General features: G+C 47.6%; 1 protein-coding gene across 1 annotated transcript in view; it reads left to right on the forward strand.

Moving 5' to 3' along the window:
• LTN1 (listerin E3 ubiquitin protein ligase 1) overlaps positions 1-18,761 on the forward strand; it is a 194,051-nt gene that overhangs the window by 10,098 nt on the left and 165,192 nt on the right. The window contains exons 4-6 of the mRNA XM_075335055.1: positions 9,108-9,338; positions 15,393-15,445; positions 16,420-16,600. Of these exons, the coding sequence (XP_075191170.1) occupies positions 9,108-9,338; positions 15,393-15,445; positions 16,420-16,600 (465 nt within the window). The remainder of the gene's footprint in view (positions 1-9,107; positions 9,339-15,392; positions 15,446-16,419; positions 16,601-18,761) is intronic.

Raw genomic sequence — 18,761 nt, forward strand, 5'->3', positions numbered from 1 at the left:
ACCTCCACTTGACTCTGTCAGCGAAGAAATAAAAAAGTTATAGCTCTCAGGATACAGCATTGCAAAAACTATTTTTTTCTATACAATTTTTATTGTATAAAAGTGGCAAAACATAAAAAAAAAACTATATAAATGTGGTATCGCTGTATTTTTTACTGACCTGAAGAATAAAACTTTCCTATCATGTGTACAGCACGGTGAATGGCATAAAACCGCCCCCCAAAAAAGCAATTCCTAAATTGACGTTTCTTCTTGATTCTGCCTCACAAAAAGCAGAATAGAAAGCAATAAAAAAAATGTGGCCCAGAATGGTGCCAATAAAAACTTCAACTCATCCAGCAAAATAAAAAGTCATCACATGCCTTTGTCGGTAGAAAAATAGATCTATACCTTGCAAAATTCTGTGATGCAAAAAACCCTTTGTTTTGTAAAAGTGTTTTTAGTGTGATAGTCGCCAAACTTAAAAAAGAAATATAAATCTGGTAAATAAAACCACCTAATCAATTATACCGCATGGTGAACAACGTAAAAAACAAAAAGCGTCAGCTGCTGTTGATTTGTTCATTCTGCCTCACAAAGATCGCAAAACGGCGCGGCTCATATTTATCCTGCGCTCTACACTGAGCGCTTACAACGGGAAATAAGTGTACATCTTTGAACAACATGATTCAGACAACATTCCCAACGTAAAACTGCCATGTAATGAGGCAGAGGAGGTCACTTTCACCTCACGTCTGGCCTGTGGTCCAGTGGAGTCCATCTTTTTACTCGTCTTTTTAGGCATGCACAAAAGTGCGGTCATCAATAGTTTTGTTCACCTTTTTGAAGCAACAGACACCGCTGAACAAAGGCCTAACAGGGTCCGGAGTAACTCTGCTGTCTCATTAGTGAACTGATCTGTCGCGGGATTTATCTGAATCATGTATTTCGGAGATGTAGATGGAAACCCTGATGTAAGCGCTCAGTATAGCGCACAGGATAAATGGGAACCGATCCAAAGTGCCCTGAATTGCCACCAATAGCATTCAACTCAACCCACTAAAACACAAGTCCCCACTCAGGTTTGTCATCTATTAACAGAAATATAGGGGGCTTCCACATTACTGGTAGCTCAAAGGCTCTGGAAAAACGCTATGCTTCCCCCCCCCACCCCAACAAAAAAAAAGAAGAAATCCAGCAAAATCTGCCCTCCCAAATCCAAATGCCACCTACCTTCTGAGCCGCACAATGTGCCTAAACCACAGTTAGTGTCCATTATTGTAGCGAGGAGAGCCCACTTAATTTACGAGGTTCAGGTTTCCAGAAACTCAGTCTATGGGGGCTCATCAAGGGCTTATTTGCAATTGTTTTGTTCTCTAAAATTCACAGCATTTGACGCCATGGGTGTTTTCCAGTGATTAAATCGTCATTTCACTCATAGATGAAATCCCAGAGGGGTGTAATTTACAAAATGTAGTCACTAGTGATGATCAGTACTCATCAAGAGCAGTTGGGTGCTCGGATGGTCACAACTCAAACACTGGAGTGTAATGGAAGTCAGTGGGGGATTTGTTTTTCCAAGAAATCTTCAGAGAAAAATGCTTGAGTCCCCTATTGCCTTCCATTATACTTGAGTGCTTGAGTTGCACCCATTCAAGCATCCTTCTGCTCTTTACAAGTACGGAGCACCCAAGCATGGTAGTGCTCATTTATGACTAGTGGACACTTGAGGTTTCTGCTTTTCTGTCACTTAGGGGTTTTGCAAATGGAATCTGCAAAGTATTGTAGGGAAATCTCTGCTCCAAAGCGCTCCTTCCCTTCCAAGCCCTGTTGTGCGGCCAAACAGTACTGTACAGTGACAGTCACAAGATGGGTATCTGAGCATTGCATTGTGCCTCAAAAGTACGATAGTTGCCGATTACATGTAGAGTATTGGTGCAATCAGGAAAAATTATAGAACAAACTGTGTGGTCCATTCTTTTCTTATTTACTCTTATGAAAATTTAACACTTGGGTCTAGAACAACATCTTAGTGAAAAAATTGTACATTTTTTATTTTCACAGCCTATTGTTATACAATTCTGTGACTCACCTGAGGGTCCAAATTGCTCATTTCACCTCTAGTTTCCAGAATGGGGTCACTTGTGGGGGAGCTCCACTGTTTAGGCACCTCAGGGAGTCTTTAAACGCGATATGGTGTCCGCTATCTATTGCAGCCAATTTTGCGCTCCAAAAGTCAAATGGCGCTACATCCTTTCCAAGCCCTGCTGTGTGCCCAAACAGTAGTTTTCCAACACATGTGGGGTATCCCTGTACGAAGGAGAAATTGTACAACAAATATTATGGTCCATTTCTCCTGAGACCCTTGTGAAAGTGAAAAATATTAGGGCTAAAGGAATATTTTTGTGTGAAACATTGCTTTGGTTCCTGTGAAGCTCCTAAAGGGCCCTTACACTTCTTGGATTTGGTTTTGAGCAGTTTGAGGGGTGCAGTTTTTAGAATGGTGTCACTTTTGGGTATTTTCTGTTGCCTAGGCCTCTCAAAGTCACTTCAAATGTGATGCGGTCCCTAAAAAAATGGTTTTGTAAATTTTGATGGAAAAATGAGAAATTGCTGATAAACCTTGAACCCTTCTAATCTCCTAAGAAAAAAAAATGTTTCCAAAATTGCCCTGATGTAAAGTAAACATGTAGGAAATGTTATTTATTAACTATTTTGTATGATATAATTTTCTGATTTAAGGGTAAAAACATTCAAATTTTGAAAATTATGAAATTTTCAATTTATTTGAAAAATTTTCGATAGTTTCATAAATAAAGGCAAATGATATTAACCAAAATTTACTACTATCGTGAAGTACAAGGTGGCACAAAAAACAGTCTCAGAATCACCAGGAACTATTGAAGTGTTCCAGGGTTATTATATCATAAAGTGACACTGGTCAGAATTGGAAAATTTGGCCTGATCAGGAAAGAAAAAACAGTCTGGAGGTAAAGGGGTTAATGAAAATTGATCGTGGGGAAAAAAATCCTTTAAGTTTTCATTTCTTTGTCGCTCCATTGGGAGACCCAGACAATTGGGTGTATAGCTTCTGCCTCCGGAGGCCACACAAAGTATTACACTTTAAAAAGTGTAACCCCTCCCCTCTGCCTATACACCCCCCCCGTGCATCACGGGCTCCTCAGTTTTATGCTTTGTGTTGAAGGAGGCACACATGCACTCATGCTCCCATTTTAGTCAGCAGCAGCTGCTGATTATATCGGATGGAAGAAAAGAGGGCCCCTAACAGGGCTCCCGGCATGCTCCCTTCTCACCCCACTAAGTCGGCGGTGTTGTTAAGGTTGAGGTACCCATTGCGGGTACACAGGCTGGAGCCACATGCCGTTTTCCTTCCCCATCCCTTAGGGGCTCTGGGAGAAGTGGGATCCTAACCGGTCACCATACACTGGGACCGTGCTCCCTCCGCAGCCCCTGGGGGAATCTGCCGGACAGGAGACTGAGTATCATCAGGGACAGGGCCCTGCAACTACAGGTACTCTGTGTCCCCTTGGGGACGGTGCATGGAGCACCTTGGCCTCAGACGCTGCAGCGACTGCGGTGTTTGTTATGAGACCGGGACTACCGCGCCGACAACGCCTGCTTGCCGGCCGCGGTTTTAACTTTAGCCCCCGGCTTTTGCGGCCTAGTGCTTTAATCTCCCGCCCCCGGGCCTGCCAGTCAGGGGTAAGGGCGGGACGGTCGGTCTGACGCCGACAGTGAGGGCTGGAGCACACATAGCTGTCCTCCGCCCCCCTCACTAATCACTCTGGGGCCCAGATTCCTGATGACACTGGGACTACCGCGACTGCTAGCCGGCCGCGGTTTTCACTTTAGTCCCCGGCTTTTGCGGCCTAGTACATGCAACTCCCGCCCCCGGGCCTGCCAGTCAGGAGTAAGGGCGGGACGGTCGGTCTGACGCCGACAGTGAGGGCTGGAGCACACATAGCTGTCCTCCGCCCCCCTCACTAATCACTCTGGGGCCCAGATTCCTGATGAGACCGGGACTACCGCGCCGACCGCGACTGCTAGCCGGCCGCGGTTTTAACTTTAGTCCCCGGCTTTTGCGGCCTAGTGCATTAAACTCCCGCCCCCGGGCCTGCCAGTCAGGAGTAAGGGCGGGACGGTCGGTCTGACGCTGACAGTGAGGGCTGGAGCACACTTAGCTGTCCTCCGCCCCCCTCACTAATCACTCTGGGGCACCAGATTCCCGCACTTTTGTAGTTACGCCCACGGCTCCCTCCTCCCCTGTGAACGCCGACAACCATGTTTTAAACACATTCTGCCGGTGGAGGACTTCTGGCTGCAGCTCTGGGGAACCCGAGGCAGGGAATCTGGGGGCCACACACCGCTTGAGCGGTGGGTGAGCCACACCGGTCTCCCGGTGCTGGGTTCCCTAGAGTGCAGAACTGTGTATATATATTTGTATACTTTTTCTCGGTGCGGATGTACTGTTAGCTGGTGGCTATATATCCCTCAGTGATCACTCTCCTGGGGGACAACAGTATGCTACCTGCAGGTTCCATACTCTCATTGCGAGCAAGGCTCAGGCCCTGTGGCACTCGCTCAGCCGGAGCCTGGGGCACTGGTAGGGCACTCGGCCAAGGTAGAACCACCGGCTTCCCCTGTCCAGGTGGCAGGGACAGAGTGTGCAGTTTTAGCTGAGAAACTCTCTAAGTCACGTCAAAACCATGGCTCAGTTTATGGACAAATGGTCTGCTAAAATACTAGAAGCCTTGCACTTAGACCGGCCCTTACACAGGCCCCGGGCACTGCAGGATCGCCCCCAGGCCCCTCTCGGTCTGCGACGGAGCGTGCTCCTGGGGGGGACTCTAGTTATTACATGGAGGACTCCGGCATGGCCGCAGTCTCAGACCGGCTAAGCGAGCTCGCTTAGAATCTTCCCCGACTTCATCACGCTGTTCGGGGTCTCAGCTTGAGGACTCTCTAGAGGATGAGGCGGAGGTCGCAACCCAGGACTCTGTTCCTGAAGTTGCTCTCAATCTTGGTACACCTGAAGGGGACGTCATAGTAAATGACCTTATAGCGTCCATCAACCAGGTGCTAGATTTTTCTCCCCCAACTCCACCTATACAGGAGTAGGCCTCACAGCAGGAGAAGCACCAGTTTACGTTTCCCAAACGTACGCGGAGTGTTTTCTTCGATCACTCGAACTTCAGAGATGCTGTCCAGAAGCACAGGGCTTTCACGGACAAGCGCTTTATTAATCACCTTAATGACACACGTTACCCCTTCCCCTCTGACGTAGTTAAGGGTTGGGCTCAATGTCCCTAGGTGGATCCTACAGTCTCTAGACTGGCGGCTACATCCGTAGTAGCAGTAGCTGACGGTTCAACGCTCGAGGATGCCACTGACTGGCAGATAGAGCTCCTAGTGAATCCATCTATGAAGCCATAGACGCGTCCTTTGCCCCAGCTTTGCAGCAATGTGGGCACTCCAGGCTATCTCAGCTTGTCTGCCTGAGATTCATGCGGTCACCCGTATCTCTGCTCCGCAAGTAGCGTTTTTGACTTCTCAGGTGTCGGTTGTTTCAACCTACGCCATGAAGGCTATCCTGGACTCGGCTAGCCGTACAGCGGTAGCATCCGCCAGTTCGGTGGCAGTCCGCAGAGCCATGTGGCTACGCGAATGGAAGGCAGACTTTACTTCCAAGAAGTTCTTGACCGGTTTGCCTTTTTTTCTGGCGACCAATGGTTTGGCGTACAATGAAGGAAATTATTAAGCAATCCAAGGGAAAGGACTTGTCCTTACCCCAGCCCAGACCAAAGAGACCTCAGCAACAAAAATTCAAGCGAGGTTTCGGTCCTTTCAGCCCTCAGCCAGATCCCGAGGAGACTTCCTAGCATCAATCGACATCAGGGATGCCTATCTCCATGTGCCGATCGCTCCAGGGCACCAACGCTCCTGCGTTTCGCCATTGGGGACGGACACCTTCAGTTTGTGGCACTGCCTTTCGGCCTGGCGACAGCCCCACGGGTCTGCACCAAGGTCATGGCATCCGTGGTGGCAGTCCTACATTCTCAGGGCCACTCGGTGATCCCGTACTTAGACAATCTCCTAGTCAAAGCACCCTCCCGGGTGGCATGTCAACACAGCCTGACCGTGGCTCTGGAGACTCTCCAGAGGTTCGGGTGGATCATCAATTTCCCAAAGTCAAAATTGACTCCGAACCAATCACTGACTTACCTCAGGATGGAGTTTCATACTCTCTCACCGATAGTCAAGCTACAGCTGGACAAACAGCGTTCGCTGCTAACAGGGGTGCAATCTCTCCTTCGGGCCCAGTCACACCCCTTGAGGCACCTCGTGCACTTCCTAGGGAAGATGGTGCAGCAATGGAGGCAGTTCCCTTTGCGCAGTTTTCATCTGCGTCCACTCCAATGGGACATTCTCCGCAAATGGAACAAGAGGTCGGCGTCCTTAGACAGGAACGTCTTTCTTTCTCTGGCAACCAAGACCTCTCTTCAATTGGCTTATTCCTTCTCTGTCGAAGGGAAAATCTTCCTGCCCCCATCCTGGGCTGTGGTCACGACGGATGCGAGTCTGTCAGGGTGGGGAGCGGTTTTCCCCCACCACAAGGCTCAGGGAACCTGGAATCCGGCAAAGACCTCCTTTCAGATCAATGTTCTGGACATAAGGGTAGTGTCTCTACCCTAAAAGCGTTCCATCGGTTGCTGGAGGGCAGGCAGATCCGCATACAGTCGGACAACGCCACGGCGGTCGCGTACATCAACCACCAGGGCGGCACTCGCAGTCGTCAAGCCTTCCAAGACGTTCGGCGGATTCTGCTGTGGGCGGAGGCCAAAGCCTCCACCATCTCCGCGGTTCATATCCCGGGCGTAGAAAACTGGGAAGCAGACTTTCTCAGTCGCCAGGGCATGGACGCAGGGGAATGGTCTCTTCACCCGGACGGGTTTCAAGAGATCTGTTACCGCTGGGGAACGCCGGACGTCGATCTCATGGCGTCTCGGCACAACAACATGGTCCCGGCATTCAGGGCACGGTCTCAGGATCACAGAACTCTGGCGGCGGACGCCTTAGTTTAGGATTGGTCGCAGTTTCGACTGCCTTATGTATTCCCTCCTCTGGCAATGCTGCCCAGAGGGTTGCGCAAGATCAGGTCCGACTGCCGTCGCGCCATCCTCGTCGCTCCAGACTGGCCGAGGAGGTCGTGGTACCCGGAACTGTGGCACCTCACGGTGGGTCAACCTGGGCGCCCCCAGACCGACCGGTCTTGCTGTCTCAAGGGCCATTTTTCCATCTGAATTCTGCGGCCCTCAACTTGACTGTGTGGCCATTGAGTCCTGGCTCCTAGCGTCCTCAGGGTTATCTCAAGAGGTCATTGCCACTATGAGACAGGCAGAAAGCCAACGTCAGTCAAGATCTATCACAGGGCTTGGAAGATCTTCTTAGCCTGGTGCTCTGATAAGGGGTCTACCCCCTGGCCGTTTGCCTTACCCATGTTTCTTTCCTTCCTTGAATCCGGAATGGACAGTGGTTTGTCTCTCGGCTCTCTCGAGGGACAAGTATCGGGGCTTCCGTGTTTTTTCCAAAGCGTCTAACCAGGCTTCCGCAGGTCCGCACGTTCCTGCAGGGAGTTTGCCACATAGTCCCACCTTACAAGTGGCCGCTGGAACCCGGGGATCTCAACAAGGTTCTACGGGCTCTTCTGAAACCACCCTTGGAGCCGCTGCGAGATGTCTCTCTATCACGTCTTTCGCAGAAGGCGACATTTCTAGTGGCAGTTACATCACTCCGAAGAGGGTCAGAGCTTGCAGCGCTGTCATGAAAAGCCCGCTTCCTGGTATTTCACCAGGATAAGGTAGTTCTGCGTCCGGTCCCGGACTTCTCCCCAAGGTGGTGTCCCCTTTCCTTCTCAATCAGGATATCTCCTTACCTTCATTTTGCCCTCATCCAATTCACCAATGTGAAAAGGATTTGCATTTGTTAGATCTAGGGAGAGCACTCCGGATCTACGTGTCTCGCACGGCGCCACTGCGCCATTCTGATGCACTCTTGTCCTTGTCGCTGGCCAGCGTATGGAGTCGCAGGCTCCCAAGTCAACCTTGGCTCGGTGGATCAAGGAACCGATCTTTGAAGCCTACAGTTCTTCTGGGCTTCCGATTCCTTCAGGGCTGAAAGCCCATTCTACCAGAGCCGTGGGTGCGACCTGGGCATTGCGGCACCGGGCGACGGCTCAGCAGATGTATCAGGCAGCTACCTAGTCTAGTCTGCACACTTTCACGAAACACTATCAGGTGCATACCTATGCTTCGGCGGATGCCAGTCTAGGTAGGCGAGTCCTTCAGGCGGCTGTTGCCCTACTGTAAGAGGAGGGCCGTGGTCGGCTCTTTTTATCAGGGGTATTCTTTTACCCACCCAGGGACTGCTTTTGGACGTCCCAATTGTCTGGGTCTCCCAATGGAGCGACAAAGAAGAAGGGAATTTTGTTTACTTACCGTAAATTCCTTTTCTTCTAGCTCCAATTGGGAGACCCAGCACCCGCCCCTGTTCCCTTCGGGCTAGTTGTTCTTTTGTGTACACATGTTGTTCATGTTGAATTGTTCTTTTGGTTCATGGTTTCAGTTCTCCGAACATCCTTCGGATTGAATTTACCTTAGACCAATTTATAAGTTTCCTCCTTCCTGCTTTTGCACCAAAACTGAGGAGCCTGTGATGCACGGGGGGGTGTATAGGCAGAGGGGAGGGGTTACACTTTTTAAAGTGTAATACTTTGTGTGGCCTCCGGAGGCAGAAGCTATACACCCAATTGTCTGGGTCTCCCAATTGGAGCTAGAAGAAAAGGAATTTACGGTAAGTAAACAAAATTCCCTTCTTTTACACTTTCATTTTTTTCCCTCCCCTTCTTCCAAGAGCTGTAACTTTTTGTAAGAGCCCAGTGTCGGGGCCGGTGCCCCACATGCCGCCGGTCTGGACCGTCCGTCTTCACCGGTGCCATGAGCGGCTTCAGATCCGCCAGGTCCTTTGATTTCCGGGCCGTGTTCTGAGCGGAGTTACATGTTTCATCATCCAGAATTAATTGTGATCTGTTTGATTCTTCTCCTTCCCAGGATCACGACCGTCGGGTGCGGGAAGCGACACAACAAGCCTTCGAGCAGCTCATCCTGAAAGTGAAGAAATATTTGGCTCCTCATTTAAAAAGTCTCATGGGGTTCTGGCTTCTGGCCCAGTGTGACACTTACTCACCCGCGGCCAGTGTAGCCAGAGCCGCCTTTGAAGCTGCTTTCCCTCCGCACAAACAACCGGAAGCCCTGGCCTTCTGCAAGGACGAAGTTTTGAACGTGAGTTTGGGTAACGTCCGAGGGTTTTGCCGCTCAATAACAAAATTCCACTGTCGTAATCTGGCGTTAAAATGTTTGCATGGAGAAACGTTGTTTACAGGACATCGATGGTGGAGAATGCTGCGAGGAGACCAGAAAGTCATTCTGTGATTTTTTTTTTTTTTTTTTTTCCCAAGGTTTTAAAATGTTTTTTTACATTTGTTCCTCATTAAATTGGAATTAATTCATTGTGGTTTATGGGATGACAAGCATTGCTGACTTAGATATTTATACTATAAGGGGTCCTAAGATGGAAAGTTTGGCGGTAGCTGTCTGGTGTAGGACAGCATTTATTATTTTCTTATTTAAGTATCAAATCGGGGGTCCTCCATGATGCAGAGTGTATTAGGGTGGTATCTGTACATTGTGATACCCCTAATTTAATTACTCCACAGTAAGCCCGTATAGGATTATTCTCCTCAACCACTCCTCCCCCTCCCCCTGGCCTGAGGATCGGATGGAATGTGTCTCCTTTTTAATTACATCCATAAGTTGATTAATGAGTAATTGTGGTACTCCCTTTATATACCACTATACATTACCTTGTTAATACTCATGTTATGAGATCGGTTAAATAATCTATATACCGATAGCTACAATACAGGAGTGTCATAGGCATGCGTTCCACTGTGGAACGCGGAAGTAATGGGGTTATCATGTGGACTTGCCCCTCTGACATGCGCCATGGATCTACCCGGGGGAGGAGTTGGCTGCGCTGTGCTTGTATGCGATCTGCGATCCGCCCCCTGGGCGTGCGCATAGATGCAGCCCTACAGGCTATGTGGGGGCGGGACGCACGTGCGCTCCACCTTGGAACGCGGAAGTGAGCATGGGCACCGCCGGTGTATCCACACACTGTAGTGGTGTTTGTGCCTATGTGCACCCTGGTTTCCGCCCCTTGGAGTGCGCGCATTGACGCGGCCCCACGTGTATGGGGGCGGTGCACGCGTGCGTTCCACTGTGGAACGCGGAAGTGAGCGCGGGCACCATTGCCAGGACATGTGGAGGAGTGGGAACGGGCCTTTTTCGGACAATAATGAAGGTGATTCTCTATGCTTATTGGTTAGCACCTGGATTGGAGGACCCCTGAGGGGTTATAAGGTTGATTGATCACCTGGTGGCCCCTTAGCATCATGTGAATCTGGCAGCATGGTTACTGCCACAGGCTTATCATACCACAGCATATGGACATCGGCCTCCTGATGAACCATGAGATGGGGAAACGCGTTGAGGCAGTTTAAGCTAAGTTTATATGTCCCTGCTATTATTGAGTGTCTCATTTGAGATAGGATTGCGGCCTCTTATCATTTGAGGCTGTTTATGAGCTCTAATTTGGCACAGTATCACTTTATGTATATGTTTGCACTGCACTTTATTTACATGCACTGCACTTTATCTTTTGGCTAGGGGCTCATAGGGTCATTATCAGGGACAGCCGTCGAGGAGTGGGGGCGCCACTACGTATCTTTAGGGTGCCAACCTCTACGGTTAGGTAGAACACAGGAGGGAGCGGACATTGTAGGGATTTAATTCCCTCTCTCTTCTGTGCACTATTTTACTTTGATCACATAGTGTGGTATTGTACCTTTTAAATATCAATATTAAATGTTAAGTTTTAAGAGGGTTTTATGGTAATATTTTATTGCGAATTACCCTGAAATCTAAACTTTACCGCTAGATAGAAGTCACCGAGCTGTTCCTCTTCAGTGTAGCAGTAAATTAGTGACATCCAGCCACTCTTTACATCTGTCCTCGTCAGCAGAGCTGTGGAGTCAGTAACCCAAACCTCCAACTCCACAGCCCTGCTCATCAGGACCGCTAAGTCTCTCTGTCTGTCTGTATCTTTCCCATCTCCCTCTATCTTTGTATTTGTCTGTCTCTTTCCCTGTCTTCCCTGTCTTTGTCTGTCTATCTGTATCTGTCAGTTTCTCTGTCTGTCTCTTTCTTTTTCTGTCTGTCTGTTTGCCTTTCTGTCTGTTTGCCTTTCTGTCTGTTTGCCTTTCTGTCTGTTTGCCTTTCTGTCTGTTTGCCTTTCTGTCTGTTTGCCTTTCTGTCTGTTTGCCTTTCTGTCTGTTTGCCTTTCTGTCTGTTTGCCTTTCTGTCTGTTTGCCTTTCTGTCTGTTTGCCTTTCTGTCTGTTTGCCTTTCTGTCTGTTTGCCTTTCTGTCTGTTTGCCTTTCTGTCTGTCTGCCTTTCTGTCTGTCTCTTTCCCTGTCTGGCTGGCTGTCTCTTTCCCTGTCTGTCTGGCTGTCTCTTTCCCTGTCTGTCTGGCCGTCTCTTTCCCTGTCTGGCCGTCTCTTTCCCTGTCTGTCTGGCCGTCTCTTTCCCTGTCTGTCTGGCTGTCTCTTTCCCTGTCTGGCTGGCTGTCTCTTTCCCTGGCTGGCTGTCTCTTTCCCTGTCTGTCTGGCTGGCTGTCTCTTTCCCTGGCTGGCTGGCTGTCTCTTTCCCTGGCTGGCTGGCTGTCTCTTTCCCTGTCTGTCTAGGAACATATATAAGATTATCTCCGCACAAGAACATGTTTTTAATCACATCCAATTGTGGAAATTATTATTCCAAAATCTGTTGATTAAACTGAACTTTGTTCATGGGAAATTCCCTTTAAGGATGAGTTTAATAATCCAACCAGGGACATGGCTGTATAGGTCATGGTACAATAATGCCTCCTGTTTTATTGTGATCCCAGTTGCCAGCGCTGAGCATTAGAGATTAATGTTGATGCCACAGGCAAATGAACGTGAAAGGGCATTTAGGGCGTGTCTAAGTATTTAGGGTATCGACACGCCCCCTGTGCACTTTTGGACTGTGCAGCTTCAGAAGTTGGATTTCTCGGCGCTGGCGTATTCTCTCCATTGTATCACTGCCATAGCTCTTATCTTTGTAGTATAATTGTACCTCACGTTACAAGATTATGATAAGTTCTGAAACTTTCTCCCGATGATCGGCTGGTAACGTCTATGGATCCTGATCATTGCCCCATGTAAACGTGACAATCGTTCCTCATTCTATAGGGGACCTGTTATTACTTCATGTAAATCTTTCTCATCCTCATTGTTTACTAAAAACGAAAGCAATTGAGCACAGACTGACTTCATGTATCATCATCCGACACTGGTTATAGGCAGCAAATCCACTCCCGGAGTAAAATGAGCTTTATTTGGAGAATTCAGGATACAGTGTGTTGATCAGAATGATGAGAAATCGTTCATCATCTATATATAGGATAATATTAGATGTATAGGGTGTGATCGCCCGGACCCCCACTGCTAGGTCATTTGTGTAATATGCATGGCTGCTTCATTGCCTCCTATAGAGCCGTACGGAGGAGCGGGCGTGCACATACATGACTATTCCATACAGGTGTGCTGTGGGGCATGCCGGAAATAAGGGTTCCTTGTTGGAGCAATTGGTGGGGTCCCAAGACAATGGGCTTCAGCCAATCTATATTAACACTTTAATTACACTTAGAGGAACGGTATACCTGCAAAGGTGGAAGTTGAACCCACTCAATAAGACAACCGCGTATTAAAGGGTTATTTCCTTCATTAAAATTTATCACCAGGTGATAACGTCCTGATCAGTGGAGGTGTGCCCTTTCACAATAGACCGGTGGTCACGCATGTTCGTTTGCCGCTTTATTCACAGACTGAGACTGCTGGAAAAAGCCGAGAACTGCAATCTATCTCTGGCAGTACAATGGAGCAGGGCGTTTCCGAGCCCTGTCTTTGGGATATATGGGGGTCCCAAAAGTCAGATCAGTAAGAAGCATGTATGAGACATGGGCTGCGTTTTAGAGAAATTAAACGTGTGAGAAGCCGGCCTGGGAGCATGCATCTTGGATGACTAGACTGGAGCAGAACCCCCTGTAATGTCTCTCCCCTCCCCTAGACTGACAGGTCTCTGTATATCTCCATTTATATGGATAAATCTGTCTAGGGGATTTGGGTGGGGCGAAGCCGTAGGGACCTGCCCCAGACTAGTCACAATACGTTTCGCCTCCTCTATGTTTCTCGGCGGCTTTCAGAGTAAAACATGCATGTCTGCCATCATGTGTGTCTGGTTCATGCTTACCGCCAGTAGGCATCAACTGTCCGGTTCCCTTTAAGTGGCACCTAGCAGGTGGGGGGCCCTGGATCAGATTTTTCGGTAAGACCCCGGCTTCTGACGTGATGGTCTTGTCTGTCTTGCAGCCACAGAACTTCCTGGAACGCTACTTGGGCCGTATGTAACGTACACATCTGTTCTTCCCCCTACTTGAACATCTTTATCTTTTGAGGATAAAAAATGTAAAACTTTTCTAAGCCAGAGATTACACAAGGCCCCGACCCCGACATCTGCTGTGCTTTGTCCTTCCGTAGTTCAGATGCTCGAGGATGGAAAGCTAATAATCTGCTTTACATCGCAGGCGGAGAGCTGTTCCCCCTCCGTGGCTCCGCTCCAGGCCCTGCTGCTTTCTGCGTGTGGGTTCCTCTGTCGGCCACGCTGTTTTGGCTGCTGTGCCGGAACATGAACTCGTCCTCATTGTTTGGGTCATGTCCCAGTATTTCATGTTCTAGAACACCCTGACAACTTCTAGTTTAGACAAGAGGCGTCCTGTGCACCCATCTGATCTCTCCTTAAGAGGAGGTGATAGATCTTGTGAGCTCCGGACATTAAAAATTGAAGCTGAATGATTGGGGGGGTTTGAAGAAGACTATACCCTGACACTTGTTCTACTTTATCCTGCCTTTGAGGGGGTTGTCAGGGAGTGTAATTACTGTTTGTGTTCTCTTCCCTTATCACATCTGCATCGGTGATCTCCAACATGTGGATTTCCAGCTGTTGGACCTCTGCAATTTCCAGCATGTCCGGATGGTAGGGTCTGAGGATCGGTAACCGTTCTTGTACAGCCACGATGGACACTGACACAACTCGCATATCAAAGTCTCAGCTGTTTTGAAAATTATTTTTATAGTGAACTGTAAATTGCTTGTTGGTAAAGTTTTGTTCCAAACAGTGAAAGTTATCATCTCGCTGTAATAACTTTTCATCCGTCGGGGGTTTTACCAATGGCACCACCTCCAATTCTGAGAACAGGACCATGAAATGCATCAGGGTTCACGCTCATGCTGCACCTCTCCTGCTCCCCACCTCTCCTGCTCCCCACCTCTCCTGCTCCCCGCCTCTCGTGCTCCCCACCTCTCGTGCTCCCCACCTCTCGTGCTCCCCACCTCTCGTGCTCCCCACCTCTCGTGCTCCCCACCTCTTCTGCTCCCCCTCTCCAGCCCCACCTCTCCTCCTTCAGTGCTCCACCGCTCGTGCCCCCATTGCTCCTGGGACTGGTAGACATGGCCTACTACAACTCTGCTATTTTCCAGCAGTCGCCCTGTTCTTGGGGTCAGAAATTCTGGGACCCCCAACGATCATAAATTTATCACCTATCCTGTGCATAGATGATCACTTTAAAGGGTATAACCCTATAATGGCTGAAAAAAATCTGCATTTTCACATATTTGTTTTGTGTTGCCACATTTCATTGCCATTTTTGAATACATAACGACTATTTGATCACTTTTTATTATATTTATTTTGGGACGTGGGATGAGCAAAAATGTTTTGCTATTTTTCTTTCTTTTTTTTTTTTACAGTGTTTTTTTGGGGTAATTTTATTTGTACATGTATCTTTTTCCCCAAAGTGCTACAGAAAAAAAAATAAAGCCTGCTATGCTGAGACTGTGCCGCATATGAAGAATAACACCGACTCCAAAAACATCACAAAAAGCCCCAAATGCTGCAACGTTTTCAATGATTTGCTAAAGGCGACAACTAACTTTAAACCCCTGCAAAAATATTACATCAAAACCGAGAAAAATGTGAGGGAAAGTGGCTTAATATTACACGGTCCAAGGATTAGGGACCGTACTCTGCAAGAAGCTCTTTTTACATTGAGAATTCCCAGATATTGTCTTATTTGGGTCCTGCAGGTCGATAGGACTCGTGGGATTTCTGCTGTGACTTAATTTGCTTTTTCTCTTCTCAGGTTTTGCTCGATCATCTGCTGAAGGAATCGCCCGACTCAATAAGCGATCCACAGTACGTTTTGTGTTTCTTATTTTATTTCTCAAGCTGTTTAAAAGAATTATTTATCTTGCGGACCGGTGAGGTTCCCCACTGATCCTGAGAACGGGGCCCTGACGTGCCCCATTGTGATGACTCCATACACCATCACCAATTTTAAGTTGTCAACTATCCTTTTGGCTGGGTCCTAATTAAAAAAAACAAAAAAACAAAATAAATTTAAAGGGGTTGTCTTAAGACTGTTGTACGTGTTCCCTTATCTGTAGGATGCAAAATCACCTGGGTTCTGACTTTTGAGCCCTTTTCCGATTTTGAGAGCCAGCTCTGTAAGGCCTCATGTAAATTTTAGCAGAGGTCGCACATGACCAAACGTTCCTCCCACCCCAATACCTTGTCCATGGTGCCGCACTCTATCTCTTACCATTCCATAGATAGTAGAATAGAGGTACCTATGCTCGACCTCTGCAAAAACCACTGCTCCGGATAGCTGGGGTGTCCTTTTGGTCAAACCCCCAGCTATCAGCAAGTTATGCCTTAGAGGGGACAATTTCGAATCATGTAATTTTTGAATCTTCAGTTAGTTCCATCAAAATACTTAAACTATTAGTTGCAGCACCTCACTGTGGCACGTTTGTCGATGCGGTGGAAGAAGGAACGCCCAAGCCAGGAAGCTACCGAAACAGACGGTTACCTATCTTCTATATTTGTTGAAATATGATGAAGTATTTATACCATTCTGCACCAAAGGGTAGAATATGCCATAATTATCTGATGGGTTGGTGTCTCGCCACTGAGATACCACCTATTGTACCCCATTTCGGAATATAAAGTAACTGAACCCCAACCGCAAAATGGGAAGAGGAATTGAGGACTGGTGGTCTCAAGATGGACCTTTGTGAATCCAACTGCAAGACTCCCTTTTTTTTTTTTAGAAACCCTGAGATTCTTATCAGCGGGGATCATATACTCTTATCCCAATTTTCTTACAGGACTGTCCCAGCCGAAGAGAGAGACGCAAAGTACTTCAGGGTCGTGACGTGCTCTCTGCTGGCACTCAAGCGTCTCCTTTCCATGTTACCCAACAGTGAAAATATTCTGCTACAAGACCGGTTATCTCACCTACTCGCACAGGGCAAGTTCTGGAAATACAGCAAACACCAGTCACCAAATGTAAGAGGCTACCTGCACTTTAGATATAGTTGTCTCAGATACTTGATGCACGGATTTTATCTTGGGATGAATGTGACTAAACGTTCCTGGTACACATAAATGGCCACTAATGCTTATGTATCGTAATAATCCTCATTGATTTCATCCTATCTTGCAAACCCAAAGCTAAACAGAATCTGTCAGCTCTTCACCTCCCTCCATTTTAGTAAATATTTATTTTAAAATTAACATTTCTGTAACATCGATTTAGTTTTTTAGAACTTTGACTGGTATTCTGCTTGGAAATGCGTATCTATGTACAATATATATACAAAAAGTCTACACCCCCCCTGTTAAATGCCAAGTTTTTGTTATGTAAAAAAAATGCACTAAGAAAAATCATTTCAGAACTGTTTCCTCCTTTAATGCCACCAAATCCAGGAAGAAACAGACAAGAAGATTTGGGGTACCCATCATAAAATCTCTTTCTCAGAGTTTTTATTGGGGGACACAGGGAACCATGGGTGTATGCTGCTGCTAGGTGGCTGCCACTAGGCAAGAAAAAAGCTCCTCCTCAGTAGTATACACCCACCAACCGGAGACAAGCTGGTCAGTTAGTGGGAAAGCACTAGGAGACGCAACCTGAGATAAAATACAGATTGGCCGAATATAGAGTCTAATAAGGGCGGGTGTTGTATCCTCCAAAGAAGACTCTAAGAAAGAGATTTTACGGTGAGTACCCAAAATCTTCTTTTCTCTATTGCTTCATTGGGGGGCGACAGGAAACCATGGGACAACCCAGTCTCCAAGGGTGGGAAGAAAAAGGACTAGAAAATGGAAGAGCACACAAGTGAGATTCTCAGGTCGAAAACTGCCCACTGTAATTTGAAAAACCTTACTGCCAAGACAAGCGAGCAAGGTCTGTACTCTGTATAACTTGGAAAGGGTAGGCACAGATATCTAGGAAAACCGCCTAAAGGGCTTCCAAATAGAGACCTGACGATGAATGGTCCTGGAGACACCAGTCACAGGTGAAGAGAGCTGGAAATCCGGAGAGAACGCTCTGTTCCTTGCTCAATTTGTATCCATGATGGTGGAGGGGAACCAGAACGGAAGGCCACTAAGATGACTCTCTGCATCACAAACTAGAAATCCGGGCATCTAAGGAAGCTGTCCAAGACATAGCAGGTCATTGAGAGACAGTGACCAGGTACTATGTATCTTAAAGGCCAGTTAGAAAGTAAACTTCCTTAGGAGAAGGGAGGAGTCCAAATACAGTACCACCATGTTCAGGAAGGAAGGGCAAGAGTTCTGAGACTCGCCCCTAAATGAGATCATTGCCAGAAAGCACATTCTACGGAACAAGGAAGAGAAGACTAGAGTAGATTCAAACGTAGAGCGTTCAACACCAGATAAGGTCCCAGAGATCCATTGGAGGCCACTAAGAGTTTACCAAGCATAACTGCCTTATGGAACTCTATCTGAGAATAGGAACTATGAGACCTGACCTAGAAAAAAACCCCCCAAAAACTAAGGAACAGTCCGGACTCGAGGTCCGACAGCAAGAAGACCAGGAGGAAAGGGAAGAAGAGGGCCTCCTTGCTTTGACAAAAATCAATAATCTGACTGGAGAAACTGGAAGCTCTTGTAAAGTAACAAGGGACTAAGGGAATAAATGGAAGTTTACACAAGGTGTCTGAGAAAGTGGACTACCTCCACAAGATTGGAGGCTACCTCCGTAGACCCGAATCCTTTGAAAACAACGGAACTAGAGGATAATGGACCGAAAAGGGGAAGGATGTTAGTCCAGGGGACCACTAGAGCATTTGAACCAACCGATGAAGGATGCAGGATCTTGAAACAAACTGGGGACTCTGTCACGCACCTTGGATGCCATCGGATCCATGACGGGTGTTCTGTAAATGAATATGGATGAGAACCATCTGATGAGGCACCCATTTCTCCTGTTGAAGGTCACTTGTAGGTCTGGAAGACTGCAGGCCAAACACTACTTCGGGGATGTGAACTGCTGGTGAAGTTGATAGATGCAGAGGACAGCTGTCAGAAGATCCTACCTTGCTAGGATCTTCTGACAGCTGTCCTCTGCATTTAGCAACACCACCATGACATTCAGCATTCACCAAGGTGGACCCTGTCCACATTTGTCACTTCAGAAATATCT

Source organism: Anomaloglossus baeobatrachus, chromosome 2 (genome assembly GCF_048569485.1).
Source record: "Anomaloglossus baeobatrachus isolate aAnoBae1 chromosome 2, aAnoBae1.hap1, whole genome shotgun sequence".
NCBI classification, from domain to species: Eukaryota; Metazoa; Chordata; class Amphibia; order Anura; family Aromobatidae; genus Anomaloglossus; species Anomaloglossus baeobatrachus.